Consider the following 19,351-nt stretch of genomic DNA (forward strand, 5'->3'; position numbering starts at 1 on the left):
GCCAATTAAAATTCAACCTCTTGGCAAAGCATGCTTGAAACCGAATTTTGGCTCCAGCCACTACTCGTGTGAACTTGGGCAAGATGCCTTTCTGTATCTTGGATTCCTCATACATAAATACCTACCAGACTGGGTTAATCATCAAGATTAAATTAGTGAACACACGAAAAATACCTAGAACACTGCCTGGCATAGTTCAAGGCTCAATTAAAGGTAGACACTATTATGCCAAAAAAAAAAAAAAAAACCCAAAAAACAAAAAAAGTGACGGTAGGATGGCTTCGTGAGAGTTCAGGGATTTTTGCTCATTTTTACCACTTTCACACTGACTTTTCGTAATGGTTGGCGGGACACCAACCATTGGTGGATGTTTACACTTGTGACTGTCTCACAGACAACTCAACATGTCCAAAGCTCAACCCATCATCTTTCCCCCTCCCGTGTTCCCTCTTACCCAGATAAAGGCACTAACATCTTCCCAGTCACTTGTCTAATCCTTGCTTCCTTCCTGTCCCTCATGCCCCAATTCCTATTTAACGGCCTAAACAGATCTTGAATTAATCTTTCCTGCGTTTCCACGCCCACTTAGAGTCCCTCATCTCTGGCCCTATTTTCTCAATGCCCTCCCATCCTCTACTCCAGATCCCCTCAAGTCCATCCTCGATGCGTGACTCTTAACTTCACGCCATCCAGGTCCCCTATGGAGCCGCTCCCACTAACGGACGCGCAGGTCCAGCGGACCTGCTCATCACTGTCCAGGGTGGCCTGCGGGAGACCCCCGGGGCCCTGGCCCTGCTGCCGCGGTCCCGGCACTTCCCCTCGAGGGTTCGCGGCGAACAAGGCGGCGCGGCCCCGGCTCTCCCGGAGTGCACGGTCCCGCGCTCATGCGGCTAGAGGGAGGCACCCGCAAGACTGCCCAGCCGCCTCTGCTCCTCAGGTCCAGCTCGGGCCCCGCCTGCTCTTACGCCGACTAACCGGCCACGGCCCGATGGCGGCCCTGCCCCAAACAGCGAAGGTCACGGGGCTCCCCCGGAAGTGAAAGTGCGGGGATCCGCCGGCCCAGGAGACGCGGCTCCTCTCGCCCAGTTCCCGGGAAGCTCTGTGACGCGCTAGGCCCCGCCCCCACCCGTCACCTGACCCAGCGCAGCCCCGCCTCCCCGCTGGGGGCTCGGCGGCCCTCTGAAGCGGGTGGATTGGCTGGGGGTGCTTCGCTCAGCCAATCCGGACGCGCCCAGGCGTCGCGGCCCCGCCTCCTCCCCGGCGCTCTGGGCCCTTAGCGCTCCGCGGGAAGGAGGCTGGAACCCCGGCAGCAGTGGGGCGGGGATGGAGGCGGCCGTGGCGCCGGGGAGGGATGCGCCGGCACCCGCGGCGAGTCAGCCCAGCGGCTGCGGGAAACACAACTCGCCGGAGAGGTGCGCGCCTTCAGGGCAGGGCCGGGGAGCGGCCGGCGCCTGTCGCCGATTGTCCCGCGCGGGAGGACGAAGGGGGCTGCCGGCCTGTGGCCGCTCTCGCGTGGGGCGTCCCGCGCGGGGGTGTCCGCGAGGTCGGCCTAAGTCAGGGATGCGAGCTTCGAGGAGGAACGGGTGCGAGCTGTGGCCCCGCAAGGGCCCACGGAGAGGTGACTTTGGGGCCGAAACCCGAGTGACTTCCAGGGGTGAGGTTTGCAGGTTCTGGGGAAACAGAGCCTGCCAGGAAGAGGGCACACCAGATGCGAAGGGCAGGGGACTTGCCGGAGGTGAACCGGCAGAGCCCCTGAGCCCGGGAAGAACTTTGGGGTTCATTCGGAGCCTTTTGGGGCCTCGGAAGTTGATCACGGGGCGATGCGATTTAAGTGTTTTGAAAGAGTCCTTCTGGCTGCTTCCTAGAAAGTAGGGGCGCGGGTAGGCATGGGACGAGAGGAAGCCGGGAAGCCAGTTGGGGATCTTGTAACAACCTAGGAGAGAGATGTGGTGTGCGCCCAGAAACGGATGCGTTGGTAGGAAGCTGGTGCACTGGGGCAGGTGAAAGGGAATCAAGGGTTCTCCCAGACTGCTGGCCCAGCTGCAGGAAACGGGATGGCCACCGCTGAGAAGCGCGGAGACCCGGAGCACGTGGTGTTCATACTAGTTAAGTCCGAGAAGAGCAGGAGGCAGGGGTATGCATTTTCTGGTTTGTGTGTCTTCTTTCCAGACCCCTCTTTTTCCTTTTTGTGAGCTCATTCGCTACCCATGCTTAGAATATGAGGGGGTCCAGGCCTAAAGCACACACATTTGGCATTCTGCCTTGGTTGGAACAAAGTGAAGGGATCTGGGAAAATATCCCCTAGGGAATCAGTGGAGCGAGATTCCCAAGATTTTTTATTTTTTGGTTATGAACTAACAAAGTTGAGCCTGCTCATCCAATACTGATAGCATTTTAAGGAAGCAGCAAATAATGAAGCAAAAGAATGTGTAAAGTATTAATCTGAACAAAATAGATTTGTTCAGCCCAGCAGCAGATTGAAGAGCTATAGTTGCTCAACAAACACTAGCTAGCCTTAGGTACTTTGGATGCTTATTTATAGGAAAGAAAAACAGATTTAAGGACACATGCAAAGTCAAGCCGGGCTGGGGGATTCCTAGGACTATTAATACTAGTACCAGAGTGGTAAAGGATGGCGAGTCAAACTTGTCAAAGCCTTGTACCTATTGAGTGATTTTTTTTTTTTTTAATTGAGATGGAGTCTCACTCTGTCACCCAGCCTGGAGTGCAGTGGCGCAGTCTTGGCTCACTGCAACATCCACTGCCCGGGTTCAAACGATTCTCCTGTCTCAGCCTCCCAAGTAGCTGGGATTACAGGCACGTGCCACCACGTCCAGCTAATTTTATTGTATTTTTAGTAGAGATGGGGTTTCGCCATGTTGGCCAGGCTGACCTTGAACTCCTGACCTCAGGTGATCTGCCCGCCTTGGCCTCCCAAAGTGCCGGGATTACAGGCGTGAGCCACAGGGCACAGCCTGTTGAGTGATTTTGAACAGAAAAGATGCTTCATTACAACTAATGCACATTCTGTCCACACTCAGTGGCTTAACAGCCACAGTTAGTCATTGTATCTGGGTTTTCATGTGGATTGGTGTAAGCACTGTTTATTTAAAAACTAGATAAATTAATATCAGGCAGGACTACTACTACACATTTTTCTAAAGGCTTTTGAAGGTTTTGGATATTAGTAAAAAGATATACAGATAAATTTTACTTAGTGAGGGATCTTTCAGGGAATTTGTACTTTCTGTGGCATTTATTTTGTCATCTTATAAAAATCAGGCCCCTGTTGTGTGGCAACCATGGGCTTCAACATTGGTGACAGGGCAGTGAGAAAAACAGAGCCCCCATGCCCATGGAGCCATACTTCTGTTACTCTATTAAGGTAGACAGTAAGGGAACAAGTCTAGTATGTCAGATGATGATGCTGCCCAGAAAGGAAGGCGGGAAGGGGACCTGGAGGCTGGGGAGGGAGGGACATAGGTGGCTGCAGTTTTGTGGGTTTGGTTTTTGTTTTTGTTTTTTTTGTTTTTTTTTTTTGAGACGGACTCTCACTCTGTTGCCCAGGCTAGAGTGCAGTGATATGATCTCGGCTCACAGCAACCTCTGCCTCCTGGGTTCAAGCAATTCTTCTGCCCCAGCCTCCCTAGTAGGGCTAATGTTTGCATTTTTAGTAGAGATGGAGTTTCACCATGTTGGCCAGGCTGGTCTCAAACTCCTAACCTCAAGTGATCCACCTGCCTTGACCTCCCAAAGTGCTGGGATTATAGGCGTGAGCCACTGCGCCCAGCCAGCTGTAGTTTTAAGCAGAGCTGCGGGGCAGGGGGTCTCACAAGAGGACTAAGTTGGAACAAAGACCTAAAAAAGTAAGGTGGGGGCAGGGCATGCAGTCTTTCTGGGCAAAGAAACTGAAAGTGCAAGGTCTGGGGCCAAAGTTCACCTGCCCCAGGGAGAAGCCCAGGTCACCAGGAGCCCCACAGGCCATCGCAAAAATGGGTGTGGGGAAATAAGGCGAACCTCTGATGAAGTTAAAACAGCAGACAGGAAAGTTCCCTTGGGAATGTGCAGCTGTTCCCCTCCTTCCATAAGGAAGAGGCCAGTGATCTGCCCTTTACAGCAGTCAGATGGGTAATCTGGGCCCAACAGACCATTAATCCTACCAAGGGGTAGAAAGAGTGTTTGTTATTAGAGACTGGGTCTGGCTGTGTTGCCCAGGCTGGAGTGCAGTGGCTGTTCATAGGCACCATCATAGCTCACTGCAGCCTCAAACTTCTGGCCTCAAGAGGTCATTCCACCTCAGCCTCCCCCGTGGCTGGGACTACAGGCACAATCCACTGCGCCTTGCTAGAAAGAAATTTTGAAAACCTAAATGAAAATCCAAGTCCTATCAATTGTAAAAGAAATTGACAAAAACTAGAGTATTAGAAATTATGCATACATTTTCCATAAGTAGTGCAGATCTGTAGATTCCCAAGTGCAGCTTGTGGATGCCTGCAGTGCTTATGCAGAGGACCGCCATGCCCTTGACATTATTTGCTCCTGCCGATGGGATAGACACAGAGCAGCCATATTTCCCATATGCCATCTCCTTTTCCTTAATGGGTGTCTTTGCTTTCTTTCCTTCAGGAAAGTTTATATGGACTATAATGCAACGACTCCCCTGGAGCCAGAAGTTATCCAGGCCATGACCGAGGCCATGTGGGAAGCCTGGGGAAATCCCAGCAGCCCGTATTCAGCAGGTAATTCTAGAAGATGCACGTGTTCACTGATGGGAGATAATGGGGATGGGGCGCTCTTAGAGAAATTGCACACCCACACGTTGACGGCTTTGTTTTGAATAGGTTTCTGTTAGCTGCAATTCTTTAGCTGTAATTTTTGATAGTTTCTTTTCTGGGAAGTCCCCATTTGTAAGCTGAGCCTTGTCGATACTGTAATCTTTAACCTTTAATGTTTAATCTTTAACATGCTGTCCTGTCACCCTTTCCCAGATAAGAAAGGTGTCTACTGAGAGTTCCTTGAAGTAGCAGTCAGTACCTGTGGAGCACTTCACAGATCTAGCTCAGTCAATCCTTACAGAATTTGCAAAATAGGTCTTTTAGGTCATCAGGATAACATATAATCCTGGCCCTTTTTAAAGATGAAAATTACTTTTTCATTAATTACTTTAGTTATGAATATTCTTGTTTCCAATTTATTCTTATTGTAATGTAGAGCATTAAATTGGAGGTTTTGGAGAAGAATTTGCTTCAAGTCAGTTATATGACAGAGTTACATTCTGCTTTTCAGACAGATGAGCAAGCTAAAGTCTTACCTTTCTTATTTCATGTTTATGAGAGATAATTAAGATAAACTGTGTTAACTGTGGATGATGATGAACTAAATTAACTTCAAACAGAATATTGCCAGGCCATACGATTTAGTAACACTTGCGTACAATTTACAGGTTTAATACGTTCTCGTATCCATTTGCTTATTAAACGTTTCACGGCAACTTAATAACAAAGCCCTTCAGCTCAGATACTAGTCATTCATTAACTTATTTGTTGGCTTATTTCTTGGTCTATTCTGGCTAATCTTCTGCACATTGCCTCGTATCCAGTCTCTCCTCTAGTAAAATTGAAATTTCTGACGTATTAGACTTGAAAATATGGAGAATAATTAAATGCCGATGACAGGCATTGTCTCATGAAAAAGTCTGGGAATCGCTCTCAGGGAGAAATCATGTTCTGGACCTGAATGAAGCCTGGCAGTGGCTTTTAGGTTTCCTTGATAGCCTTTGTTTCCACAAATTAAGAACCATAAACTCAAAAGTGTTGCAGTTCACTTTGTGTTGCTACTCAGATAGAAATGCAAAAAAAAAAATCAATTTATAGAGTGGTTTAATTATTTTCACAATATTGTTAAACATTATTTAATAATATTTAAATATTATTATTATTATTATTATTATTATTATTATTATTATTTTGAGATTGAGTCTCGCTCTCGCCCAGGCTGGAGTGCAGTGGTGCAATCTCGGGTCAATGCAACCTCCGCCTCCCGGATTCAAGCGATTCTTCTGCCTCAGCCTCCCAAGTAGCTGGGACTAGAGGCACGTGCCACCATGCCTGGCTAATTTTTGTATTTTTAGTAGAGACGATGTTTCACCATCTTGGCCAGGCTGGTCTTGAACTCCTGACCTTGTGATCCACCCACCTCGGCCTCCCACAGTGCTGGGATTACAGGTGTGAGCCACCATGCCCAGCCTAAATATTATCTAAAGCCTTTGAGGGAAATTTATTTCAAGGAATATGTTGAGGATGTGGGGATTTTACATACCTAAGATATTTATCACAGTCTTGCTTATAATAGCAAAACAAACAAAAACCCTGAAAATAAGCTCAGCATTCATGAATTTTTATGAAAAATAAACTATCTTCGGCAAAACAAGAAACCTAGTGAGCGTTGCACTGTTGTGCATGTGGAAGTCTCTTTACTGCCTGTTGCTGGAAGATAGCTGGCGCTCAGACCTCCCCGTCCAGCCCACTGCAGTCACATCATAGTGACGGAAGCCTCTGGAAGGTTCACCATATACCTGTGAGAAAAGGAGCGTGAAAAAGGCAGTTCTTCTCTTAGTATCATCATGAAAACAGTTTTGACTTTGTGGACCTCCTGAGAGGGCCTTGGGGTTTTGGAAACCGCTGACGTAAGCAGCACTGACTGAGCACCAGCTGTGTACTCAGCACCCTGTTGGGGGAGGGATGAAGCACGGTGCCCAAAATGTATTTGGGTTTTCGAGGCATTACTTTGTCCACTATGTGGAGAATGGACCCTGGTGGGGGCCTGCTAGGAGAACATCACAGCAGTGGCCTTGGCTTGGTTGGTGGCTGGGCGGTGGAGAGGCAGAGTCAGGTTTGGAACATCGTTTGAACACAGAGCCTACAGCATTTGCTGGTGGATTAATTGGCGGGGAATGAAAAGGGAAAGAGCCCACGCTTTTGCCCTGGGCTGCTGAGGGATGGAGTTGCCATTTCCTGAGTGTATTAGTCTGTTCTCATGCTGCTAATAAAGATGTACCTGAGACTGGGTAATTTATAAAGGAAAGAGGTTTAATTGACTCACAGTTTCCCATGGCTGGGGAGGCCCCACAATCACGGAGGAAGGCGAAAGAGGAGCAAAGTCACATCTTACATGGCAGCAGAGAAGAGTGTGCGTGCAGGGGAGCTCCCCTTTATAAAACCATCAGATTTCATGAGACTGATTCACTATCACGAGACTAGCATGGGAAAGACCTGCCGCCGTGATTCAGTTACCTCCCACCGGGTCCCTCTGATGACGTGGGAATTATGGGAGCTACAATTCAAGATGAGATTTGGGTGGGGACACAGCCAAACCATTATCACTGAGAGAGGGAAGGCTGAGAGTGAGGGTGACAGTTTATTACGGTGACTTTTAGTGTCACCAAGAAAAATGATGGAGTTTTCCTAAACACCACTTAGGTGTTTAGGAAACTACTACTAAAACTGACATCTATACAGTAGCGTTAAGGAGCAGCAGAATTACTTTGCATATTTATTTTACCTCAGCTTTTTATATTTCTCTTTTTTATGATGTTTTGTAATAGTATATGTTTTAGTGGTGCCTGCTCAATTTTTTTTTATTTTTAAATAAGACTGAATGGTCAAAAAAGTTTGGGGACTCCCGGTGTGTACACTAAGAATGGTCACTGAAACTTTCGGCATTCCCATGCCAGAGCCTTTCCTTCTTTGCCCCATCAAGCATGGTTGCTGTGTTTTCCTTCTAGCCAGTGAAACTGGGTGATGGCCGGATGCATAGCCCTGTTTGAAAGCAGGTGTGTCCCTGAGACAGTAACCTTTGTAGCCCAGGTACCCTGTGGGCGACATGCAAAATGAGATATGGCACTGGACTTCGTGTCGAGGAGTCATGAGTTCTGTTTTTGCTTATTTTTGTTGTTTGCAACTCATTCCATCCTTTCATTCTCCTCTCTTGATGAATGGGAAGCAAGGCAGATGGCCACAGCTGCCCTCCCTCTAGCATCCAGTAAGAAGAAAGCCACATCTTGGGGGACGTCCAGGTTCTTAGCCAGACTCCCTTACTTGTTTCTGGGTCTCATGGAGTTAATAACTCTCAGTTTGGTCCCTGGTTCGCTGCTGTCTCGGCCGCCCCTTTGCCGGGTTGTGTCTGGGTTGTAGCATTTTGCTGTGCTCACATTAAGGGGCCAGGTTTTGTCTTAGAACGGCCCACGCCGACCTCTTATTCCTTTGTATTTGGTTGTCCTTTTAGATGCGTTGATTGAGCTTGGTGAAGCAATGTTAATGAATTTCCTTTTTGGTCCCTCAAGGAAGAAAGGCCAAGGATATTATAAATGCAGCTCGGGAAAGCCTCGCGAAGATGATAGGGGGGAAACCTCAAGATATAATCTTCACTTCCGGGGGCACTGAGGTAAAGCTTCTGAACACACTCACATTCTGTTAACTGTAAGTTATAATAAAATACACAGAAAGTGATTCCCTTTTGCTACATTTTCATTTAAAGAAAGAGTAGGCCAAGTGTGGTGGCTCATGCCTGTGATCCCAGTACTTTGGGAGGCCAAGGCAGGAGGGTTGGTTGAGCCCAGGAGTTTGCGACCTCCCTGAGCAACATAGGGAAAGTCCATCTCTACAAAAAAAAAAAAAAAATTAGCTGGGCGTGGTGGTGTACACCTGTAGTCCCAGCTACTAGGGAAGCTGAGGTGGCAGAATCATTTGAACCCAGGAATTCAAGGCTGCAGTGAGCTATGATCACGCTGTTGCACTCCATCCTGGGCAAGAGAGTGAGACCCTGTCTCAGAAAGAAAGAAAGAGTAATGTGTGGTCTTGCTATATTGCATACTAGCTCGAGATAATTAGTATGTATCCTTTAAGTAAATTCCAGGTAGCCGATAGGATTTTTGTAATGTAATATGTAAAGTAACCTGCTTTGCATTGTTATTTCCATAAAGGTTTCCCCGTCATTGTTGCCCTGGAATCAGTCCTTTTCATCCCTAATTGATAGATATTTAAGGACTTTCCAAGGTTTTGCTGTAACAAACAGTGCTGCACTTAATAAATAACCTTTATACACACTATTTTGTTTCACTGTGAATGTAGCTGTAGGAAAAAGTCCAAGAACTAGAATTGCTGGGTCACGGGGCTCATTTGGTAGATGTGATAAATGGCCCACAGTAGAGGTTGTACCAATTTATACTCCCACCAATAGTGGGTGGCTGGACAAAATATTCTTTATGGCAGATTTATAAAATTTAAAAATTCATAATATTCTATGCATATAACCACACTGCACTTATACCAATACATTTATATAAATTCTTAAAAATTAATAATATTGCTTAACTATAAAACAGACATAATTGACTGGAATCTCATGTTTTTGAATGTTGGAAAACCCCAAATCTTTCAAAAGGTCCAACTCAGGAAGTTGAATTTCTTTGAAGCTTTTTTGATGTTAGCCACAAAAGAAATTAAGTAACAGAAATTGTTGCTCTGACCCTTACCTCAGCACAGTTTTTGTAAATGCTTTTTTTGCTGTATCTCTGCAGTCAAATAATTTAGTAATCCATTCTGTGGTGAAACATTTCCACGCAAACCAGACCTCCAAGGGACACACGGGTGGGCACCACAGCCCAGTGAAGGGGGCCAAGCCCCATTTCATTACTTCCTCGGTGGAACACGACTCCATCCGGCTGCCCCTGGAGCACCTGGTGGAAGAACAAGTGGCAGGTGAGTGAGTGCAGGGTGGCCCTGGGACCAGCCTGCTGAGCTCCAGCTGCGAGGCGGGAAGTGGCCTGCGAGCAGAGCCCGGGATCCGCTGCAGAGATGTAGATTCAGTGTGCCACTCACTGTAACTCACTGGTTCTGATGAAGAGGCAGGCCCTGGCACCTTGGTGAATAGTTGCCCCTCACTGCACTGGGCTCCCTGGCTGCCCCTCTCGGTGCAGAGGCCAGCTGCCACAAGGGGGTTGGCAAGTGTGGCCAAACCTTCCCTTAGGAAGTTCATTGAGAATGAATATGTAGAACTAGCCATTTGTATAACTGAGTGATATTTGAAACTTGCATGTAATAAATATTTAACCTTTAAATAGTACGCCTGCAAATAGGCAAATGATGCTTGTCATTATTTGGTTTTCATCATAAAATCTCAGCTCCCACTCTCCTCTCACATGAAGGAAAAGGATCAAATAGACCTAAACTTCAGGTGTGAAGCCTGGAATAAGCGAGCTGCCGCACCTGATCTCAGCACCCATGACGCGAGGCCTCCTGCTGTGTGTGGAGAAGCGGAGTGAGGTGGTGCCCAAGTGCGGCAGGAGGCGCAGGGGCCCTCAGGGAGGAGGAGGCTCGCTGCAGCAGCAGTAGCCTTGTGGCTGTCACACAGCACGGACAGAGCCACAGAGTCATAGGAAGTCCCAAAAGGGAGTGACATGTTCACCAGGTGTAGACCATTAACTTGTAAAAATGGGGCAGCCAATTAATCAACACTATCCTTGAGACAGATTTTCTTCTCAGCCTGAGTTTTCTTGTGTAATCTGTCTGGAAACCTGCAGGTGAATAAAAAGAAAATATTTTTATCTTAAAGATTAAGGGACTGTGGCCAAACTGCTTGGTTTGACTATGAAGCCTTTTTTGAAAAAAAAATTTTTTGGCTGGGCGCAGTGGCTCAAGCCTTGTAATCCTAGCACTTTGGGAGGTGGAGGCGGGTGGATCACTTGAGGTCAGGAGTTCGAGACCAGCCTGGCCAACATGGTGAAACCCCATCTCTACTAAAAATACAAAAATTAGCCAGTCATGGTGGTACGTGCCTGTAGTTCCAGCTTCTGGGGAGGTTGAGGCAGGAGAATCACTTGGACCCTGGAGATGGAGATTGCTGTGAGCCAAGATCCATTGTACTCCAGCCTGGGAGACAGCAAGACTCCATCTCAGGGGAAAAAAAAATTTATAACATTCTGTTTGTGGTCTTACTTGAATGCTTGCCCGTAGGTAAACATATTCACATGAAGGATTTAGATCCCAAGATTTAATTTTTTACCACTTAAAAAAATCTAATTTTCTTATTTAAGTACTGTTAGTTTTTGGTACCTTTTTTTTTTTTTTCTTTGAGATGGAGTCTCACTCTGTTGCCCAGGCTGATGTATAGTGGTGTGATCTCAGTTCACTGCAGCCCCTGCCTCCCAGGTTCAAGCAATTCTCCTGCTTCAGCCTCCTGAGTAGCTGGGATTACAGGCACACGCCACCATGCCCAGCTGATTTTTATATTTTTAATAGAGATGGGGTTTCACCATGTTGACCAGGCTGCTCTTGAACTCCTGACCTCAGGTAATCTGCCTGCCTTGGCCTCCCAAAGTGCTGGGATTACAGGTGTGAGCCACCTGAGCCCAGCCAGAGCCCAGCCTCTGGTACCTTTTTTTCCCTATCTTACCAATACAGAGAAGGGCAACTTAGTATACATCATTATTAGTTACTGTTGTAATTAATTAACCTTTTGTTTAAAATTGTACAATTTAAAAAATGTATAGACATGCATGTGATGGAAATAGTTAAAATATTATAGAAAAGTATAAAGTAAAAAGTCTGCCAGGGCACGGTGGCTCACGCCTGTCATCCCAGCACTTTGGGAGGCCGAGGCGGACAGATCACTTGAGGTCAGGAATTTGAGACCAGCCTGGCCAACATAGCAACCCCGTCACTACTAAAAATACAAAAAAAATTTAGCCGGGCGTGGTGGTGGGCACCTATAATCCCGGCTACTCGGGAGGCTAAGGAGGAGAATCAGTTGAACCTGAGAGGGAGAGGTTGCAGTGAGCCAAAATCGTGCCACTGCACTGCAGCCTGGGCGACAGGGTGAGACACTGTCTCCAAAACAAAAAAACAAAAGTCATTCTCCTGCTGCCCCTAAACCTCTGCAGCGGCAACCACTGTTACAGTTTGCCTTGAGTTTTTCTTGTGGATATTATCATTTTAACCACTTCCAGTTTAAGCTAAATAACTTAAAAACCTAACCCCCAGTTCTTGGTTTATCAACACAAGCATCCTCAATGTAAAAATGAGGACTTGGACCTTCATAAGCCTTCCTCGCACTCCCTCTGTCTCCACACATCCCAGTGGATTTCTTGTATATCGGCTTTAATGAGCTATCATTCATCCACTTAAAGTGTACAGTTCAGCAGTTTTTAGTGTGCTCACCAGGTTGTGCAGCCATCACCACTATAATTTTCAGTTATAGAAAATTCTCGCCAGCCCCAAAAGAAACTTTGTACCAGTTAACTGTAAATCTTCATTTTCCTCAACTCTAGGCAACCACTCATCTACTTTCTGTCTCTACAGATGTCCCTATTCTAGACTCCCCTATGAATGGAATCTTATAACGTGCTCTTTTTGACGGGCTTCTTCCATTTAACATAATGTTTTCAAGGTTCACCCATGTTGTAACATGTATTTAATTCATTTTCTACAGATGAACAACATTTCATTGTCTATCTGTACCACATTTTATTTGTCTGTCAGTTGATAGACATTTAGGTTGTTTCCATTTGTTGGCTGTTACGACTAATGTGACATTTGTGCGTATGTTCTAGTGTATTGGTATGTTTTTATTTCTTTTGGGTTTATACTTGAGTGAGATTGCTGGGTCATGTGGTAACTATCTGACAAATGTTAGGTAACTGTTTAACCTTAAGCTTTGTTTTCCAAAGTAGCCGCACCACTTAGTACTCCTATTTGCAGTGTCACAGGGTTCCAATTCCTCCATGTCTTTGCTGACATTTGTTATCTGTCTTTTTGATTATTGCCAGCCTAGTAGGTGTAAAGTGGTATCTCATTTTGGTTTTGATTTACAACTCACTGATGGCCAGTAGTGTTGAGCATCTTTCATGTACTCATTGGCCATTTGTATATATCTTCTTTGGAAAAATGTCTATTAAAGTCCTTGCTCCTATTTTAATTGGATGACTTGTCTTTTTATTGAGTTGTAAGAGTTCTTTATATATGCTTGATACAAGTCCCTTGTCAGATAGATGATTTGTAAATATTTTCTCTCATTCTGTGGGTTTGCTCTTGCTCTCATGGTATCCTTTGAAGAACAGAAGCTTTTCATTTTGATGAAGTCTATTTTTGTTGTTGTTGTTGTTGTTCCTTGTGTCATGTCTAAGAAGATTTTGTCCTACCCAAGGTCATGAAAATGTACTCATATTTTCTTCTAAGAGTTTTATAGTTTTAGCTCTTACATTTAAATCTGTGGTACATTTTGAGTTAATTTTGTGTGTGGTGTGAGGGAGGAGTCCAAATTTACTTTTTTTGCATGTGGACATCCAGTTGTTCCAGCACATTTGTTGAAAAAACTCTTCTTCCATGGATGGTCTTGGCACCCTTATTGAAAATCAGTTGACCGTAATATGTGAGGGTTTATTTCTTGACTGTCAACTCTATTCCATTTACCTGTATTTCTGTTCTTAGATTGGTACCAAACTGTTATGATTACTGTAGTTTGTAGTAAGTTTTGAAATAGGAAAGTAGGAGTTCTCCAAATTTGTTATTTTTTAATATTGCTTTGGCTATTCTGCATCTGTTGACATCTCAAAAGAATTTTAGGATCAGCTTGTTAATTTCTGCAAAAATCTAGCTAGGAGTTTGATAGGGATTGAATTGAATCTGTAGATGAATTTGGTCAGTGTTGCTACCATAACAATATTGTTTTCCAATCCATGAACATGTGATGTCTTTATATTTACTTTAATTTCTTCCAGCAATTTTTGCAGTTTTCAGGATTAAGTTTTTGCACTTCTGTTAAATTTATCCTTAAGTGTTTTATTCTCTTGATACTATTGTAGATGGAATTGTTTTCTTATTTCATTTTTGGATTGTTCGTTGCTAATGTATGTAAATGTAGTTGGCCCTTGAACAACATGGGTTTGAACTCTGTGGGTCTACTTATATGTGGATTTTCTCCTATCTCTACTGTCTCTGTGACATCAAGATCAACCCCTCTTCTTCTTCCTCCTCCTCAGCCTACTCAATGTGAAGATGATGAAGATGAAGACCTTTATGATGATCTGCTTCCACTTAATTAATAGTAAATATATTTTTATTCCTTATGATTTTCATAGTATTTTTTCTCTAGCTTACTTTATTGTGAGAATATAGCATATAATATATAATATACAAAATATGTGTTAATCAACTGCTTACGTTATCAGTAAGGCTTCTAGTCAACAGTAGGTTATTTGTTGGTTAAGTTTGCGGGGAGCTGGCTGGGTGTGGTGTCTCACATCTGTAATCCCAGCAGTTTGGGAGGTGAAGGGGGGAACGGATCACTTGAGGTCAGGAGTTCGAGACCAGCTTGACCAACATGGCAAAACCCCATCTCTACTAAATATACAAAATTAGCCGTGAGTGGTGGCACATACCTGTAATCCCAGCTACTTGGGAGGCTGAGGCAGGAGAATCACTTGAACCCGGAAGGCGGAGGCTGTAGTGAACTGAGATGGTGTCACCACACTCCAGCCTGAGCAACAGAGCAAGACTCCATCTCAAAAAAAAAAAAAAAAAGTTTTTGGGGAGTCAAAAGTTAGACACAAATTTTCGACTACCTGAGGGGTCCACCTCCCTAACCCTCACATTTTTCAAGGGTCAACTCTACAGTTGAGTTTGTATGTTACTCTTGTGTTCTGCAACTTTGCTGAATTTATTAGTTTTAATTGTTAGTTTAGTTTAGTTTAGTTTTGTTTTTTTGAGGCACTTTCGCTCTTGTTGTCCAGGCTGGAGTGCAATGGAGTGATCTTGGCTCACTGCAACCTCTGCCTCCTGGGTTCAAGCGATTCTCCTGCCTCAGCCTCCCAAGTAGCTGGGATTATAGGCATGTGCCACCACGCCCAGCTAATTTTGTATTTTTAGTAGAGATGGGGTTTCACCATGTTGGTCAGGCTGGTCTTGAACTCCTGACCTCAGGTGATCCCCCCGACTCTGGCCTCTCAAAGTGCTGGGATTATAGGCGTGAGCCACCATGCGTGGCCTAATTGTTAGTTTCAGTTGGTTTTTTAATGGATTCCTGAGGATTTTCTATATAGAGGGTCATATCATCTACAGCTAGAGATAGTTTTACTTCTTGTTGTCCAACTTGTATTTCTTTAATTTTATTTTCTTGTCTAATTGCCTTGACTAGGACCTCCTGTACAATGTTGAATAGAAGTGGCCAAGGTGGATATCCTTATCTTGCTAGTGATTGTAAGGGAAGGCATTCATTCTTTCATAATTTCATATAATGTTAGCTGTGGGTTTTTTATAGATGGCCTTTATCAGGATGAGGAAGTTCCCTTCTGTGCTTGGTTTGTTGGGTGTTTTTATCATGAAAGGGGTGTTGGATTTTGTTAAATCCATTTATTGAGATGATCATTTATTGAGATGATCATGTGGGTTTTTGTTCTTTATTCTGTTTGTAATGTTGTATTACCTTAACTAATTTTTGGATGTTAAACCATTTAATCCTTTTCATATGTTTTTAGATTTGGTTCACTAGTATTTTGCTGAAGATTTTTCTGTCAATATTCATAAGAGGTATTAGTCTGTAGTTTTCTTGTGGTGTCTTTGTCTAGTTTAGTGTCAGGGTAAAATTTGCCCCATATAAATCATGGGAAGTGTACCCTCCTGTTCTGTTTTTTGGAAGGGTTTGTGAAGACTTGGTTTTAATTCATCTTTAAATATCTGATAGAGTTTGTCAATGACAACATCTGGGCCTGGGCTTCTCTCTGTGTAGAATTTTTAAGTTACTGATTCAGTCTCTTTACTTTTTATAGGTTTGTTCAGGCTCTATCTCTTTTGAGTCATTTTCAGTTGTTTGTGTCCTTCTAGGAATTTGTGCATTTCATTTGTTATCTAATTTTATTGGCATACCATTGTTTATAGTAGTCTCTGGTAATCCTTTTTTATTTCTGTAAGATTTATAGATCCCTTTCATTCATGATTTTAGTAATTTTATTCTTTTTCTCTGTCTTGTTCAATTTAGCTAAAGATTTATCTTTTTAAAAACTCTTTTTAAAGAACTAACTTTTGATTTTCCTGTGTTATTTTTGTAGTCTCTATTTTATTAACTTCTACACTAACCTTTATTAACCCATTTATGCCGGAGGTTGCAAGTTTTTTTGTGTGAAAAATCAGACCTTGGCAATAACCTTGAGCAGTAGGATATAAATAACTCCCGCAAGCTTAGCGTTCCAATAATGGAACACTAGGCATAAATGGGTTCTTTCTACTTGTTTTAGGTTTGGTTTGCTCCTTTTTTTTTTTTTTTTTTTTTTACAATGTCTTAAGGTGGAAGATTAGTTATGATTTGTATTTTTTTTTTTTTTTTTTTGAGACAGAGTCTTATTGCCCAGGCTGAAGTACGGTGACACAATCTCAGCTTACTGCAACCTCCACCTCCCAGATTTTAGCAGTTCTTGTGCCTCAACCTCCCAAGTAACTGGGATTACAGACATGCACCACCACATCTGGCTAATTTTTGTATTTTTAATAGAGACGGGGTTTTGCCATGTTGGCTGGGCTTGTCTCGAACTCCTGAACTCAAGTGACCCACCCACCTTGGCCTCCAAAAGTGCTGGGATTACAGGTGTGAGCCACCACACCCAGACGTTTTTTCTTTTTTAATGTAGGCATTTAAAGATATAAATTTCCCTCTAAGCACTGCTTTACTACATTCCACATGTTTTAGTATGTTGTGTCTTCATTTTCATTCATCTCAAAGTATTTTCTAGTCTCCCTTGTGGTTTTTTTTTCTATGACCCATTAGATATTTAAGAGTGTATTGTTTAATTTCCATATGTTTTTTAATTTCTAAGATTTCTTTCTGCTAATGATTTCTAATTTTCTTCCATAAGAGCTAGAAAATACTTTGATTTAAATTCTTTAATTTTTTTTATTTTGTGGCCTAGCCATATAGTCTATCCTAGAGTATATGTCAAGTGCACTGGAGGATAATGTATATTCTGCTGTTGTTGGGTGGAGTGTCTTGTAGATGTCTGTTAGGTCTACTTAATTTGTAGTGTTATTCAAGTCTTCTGTTCCCTTGTTAAAATTCTGCCTAGTTGTTGTATCCATTATTGAAAATGTGATTTTGAATGATCCCAGTATTATTAATCAGTGGTCTGATTCATAGTTGATCACACTATTAATCAGTTTCTCCCTTCAAACCTGTCAGTTTTTGCTTCGTGTATTTTGGTGCTCTGTTGTTAGGTGCACATACATTTATATTTGTTATATATTATGGATGAACTGGTTCTTTTGTCATTATAAAATGTCCAACTATATCGCTGGTAACTTTTTAAGTCCCTTTTATTTTATGTAAGTATAGTCATTCCAACTGTCTTATGGTTGCTGCTAGCATAAATATCTTTTTCCATCCTTTTACTTTTAATCCATTTATGTCTTTAAATCTGACATGTTGTAATACACTGTAAGAGACATATTGTGGCTATAAGATTAATGATAGCCATAAGGCCCATGCAAACATCTTGCAGGGCTGACACTATGTGTCAATTAGCAGTATGATGCAACATGGTCTAGGGATTTCCAACCCTGGCTTGGGAATTTCCAGGAGGTAAGACCACCTCAGCATAGATGGAACTCTCATAAACCATAAATACAAAGCTTTCCCTTACCAAAATAGCTTAACTCCCTTATGGAAGAAAAACCTGGTAACTGACCTGGACTAAATACAAGATAAGAAAGGGGAAGAATCCCCAAAACTCTGAGAATGTTCTCTGGACAGAGACTTTCCCGGCCAGGCAGTCATCTGATACCTGAATGTATCTGACCCTTGCCACCTGCCTGCTCCTGCTAGCTATCTTGTAAGAGCACTGCCAGAATAAACTGCTTGAACATCACACAGCATCTAAGACTTATCTTTGATGTGAATAATACGAAAAGGGAAAAGTCACCTTTGGGGAAGGTTAACTAGGCCCAGCCCAAGATCCCTGAACAAGACACATGGGTCTCCTGTAGATTCTCTCTTTTTTTTTTTTTTAGACGGAATCTCGCTCTGTTGCCCAGGCTATGGAGTGCAGTGGCACGATCTTGGCTCACTGCCATCTACGACTCCCAGGTTCAAGCTATTCTCCTGCCTCAGCCTCCCGAGTAGCTGGTACTACAGGCACCCGCCACCATGGCTGGCTAATTTTTGTATTTTTAGTAGAGACGGGGTTTCACCATGTTGGCCAGGCTGACCTTGAACTCCTGATCTCAGGTGATCCATCTACCTTGGCCTCCCAAAGTGCTAAGATTACAGGCTTGAGCCACTGTACACGGCCAGTTCTTTTTAAATCTAGTCTGACAGCCTCTGCCTTTTTATTAGATTGTTTAATCATTCACACTTAATGTTACTATTGACATAGTTGGAGTACCACCTATTTTCACTTTTTGTTTCCTAGATGTCTCATATATTTTTTGTTCTCTTTTCCCCCTTTACTGTTTTCTTTTGCATTAATGAATATTTTCTAGTTTAACATCAAAATTCTTTAGTGCTTTTTTCACTTTTTAAATTAGTTATTTCCTTAGTGGTTATCAAGGGCTTACTATTTATGTATAAACTTACCAGTATTTACTTCAAATTTATACTAATTTAATTCCAGTAAGATGTAGAAATGTTACTCCTATACAGTTCTGTTCCTTCTTCTTTTTTGTGCTTTTATTGTTATGGGTATTACATCTATATATGTTACAAACTCAACAGTGCATTGTTACAAATATCTTTTTTTTTTTTTTTTTTTTTGTTGGAGACAGAGTCTTGCTCTGTCACCCAAGCTGGAGTGCAGTGGTGCAATCTTGGCTCACTGCAACCTCCACCTTCCAGGTTCAAGTGATTCTCATGCCTCAGCCTCCCAAGCAGCTGGAATTACAGGCGTGTGCAATCAGGCCCATCTAATTGTTGTATTTTTAGTAGAAACAGGGTTTCTCCATGTTGGCCAGGCTGATCTTGAACTCCTGGCCTCAAGTGATCTGCCCACCTTGGCCTCCCAAAATGCTGGGATTACAGGTGTGAGCCACTGCAGCCAGCCACAAATATCATTGTAGTTAATTTCCTGTCTTTTCTTTCTTTCCTTCCTTCCTTCTTTCTTTCTTTTTCTTTTTTTTTTTTTTTTTTTTTGACAAGATTCCACCCTGTCACCCAGGCTGGAGTTTGGTGTCACAATCACAACTCACTACAGCCTCAACCTCCCAGGCTCAAGTGATCCTTCCACCTCAGCTGCCCTAGTAGCTGGGACTACAGGCATATCCCATCGCACTGGCTAATTTTTTATTTTTTGTGCAGATAAGGTGTCCTTATGTTGCCC

The 19,351-nt window shown here is 43.5% G+C and overlaps 1 protein-coding gene across 11 annotated transcripts in view; it reads left to right on the forward strand.

Annotated features, from left to right (window-relative positions):
* Window positions 1-19,351, forward strand: part of SCLY (selenocysteine lyase) — a 53,356-nt gene that overhangs the window by 13,986 nt on the left and 20,019 nt on the right. The window contains exons 1-4 of one of the 11 annotated variants that reach the window (XM_016949350.4): window positions 1,200-1,618; window positions 4,627-4,739; window positions 8,342-8,442; window positions 9,578-9,758. In XM_016949350.4, the coding sequence (XP_016804839.1) occupies window positions 4,637-4,739; window positions 8,342-8,442; window positions 9,578-9,758 (385 nt within the window). In that variant the 5' untranslated portion in view covers window positions 1,200-1,618; window positions 4,627-4,636. 11 annotated transcript variants of the gene reach the window in all.

This window comes from Pan troglodytes, chromosome 13 (assembly GCF_028858775.2).
Source record: "Pan troglodytes isolate AG18354 chromosome 13, NHGRI_mPanTro3-v2.0_pri, whole genome shotgun sequence".
In the NCBI taxonomy this organism is placed as follows: Eukaryota; Metazoa; Chordata; class Mammalia; order Primates; family Hominidae; genus Pan; species Pan troglodytes.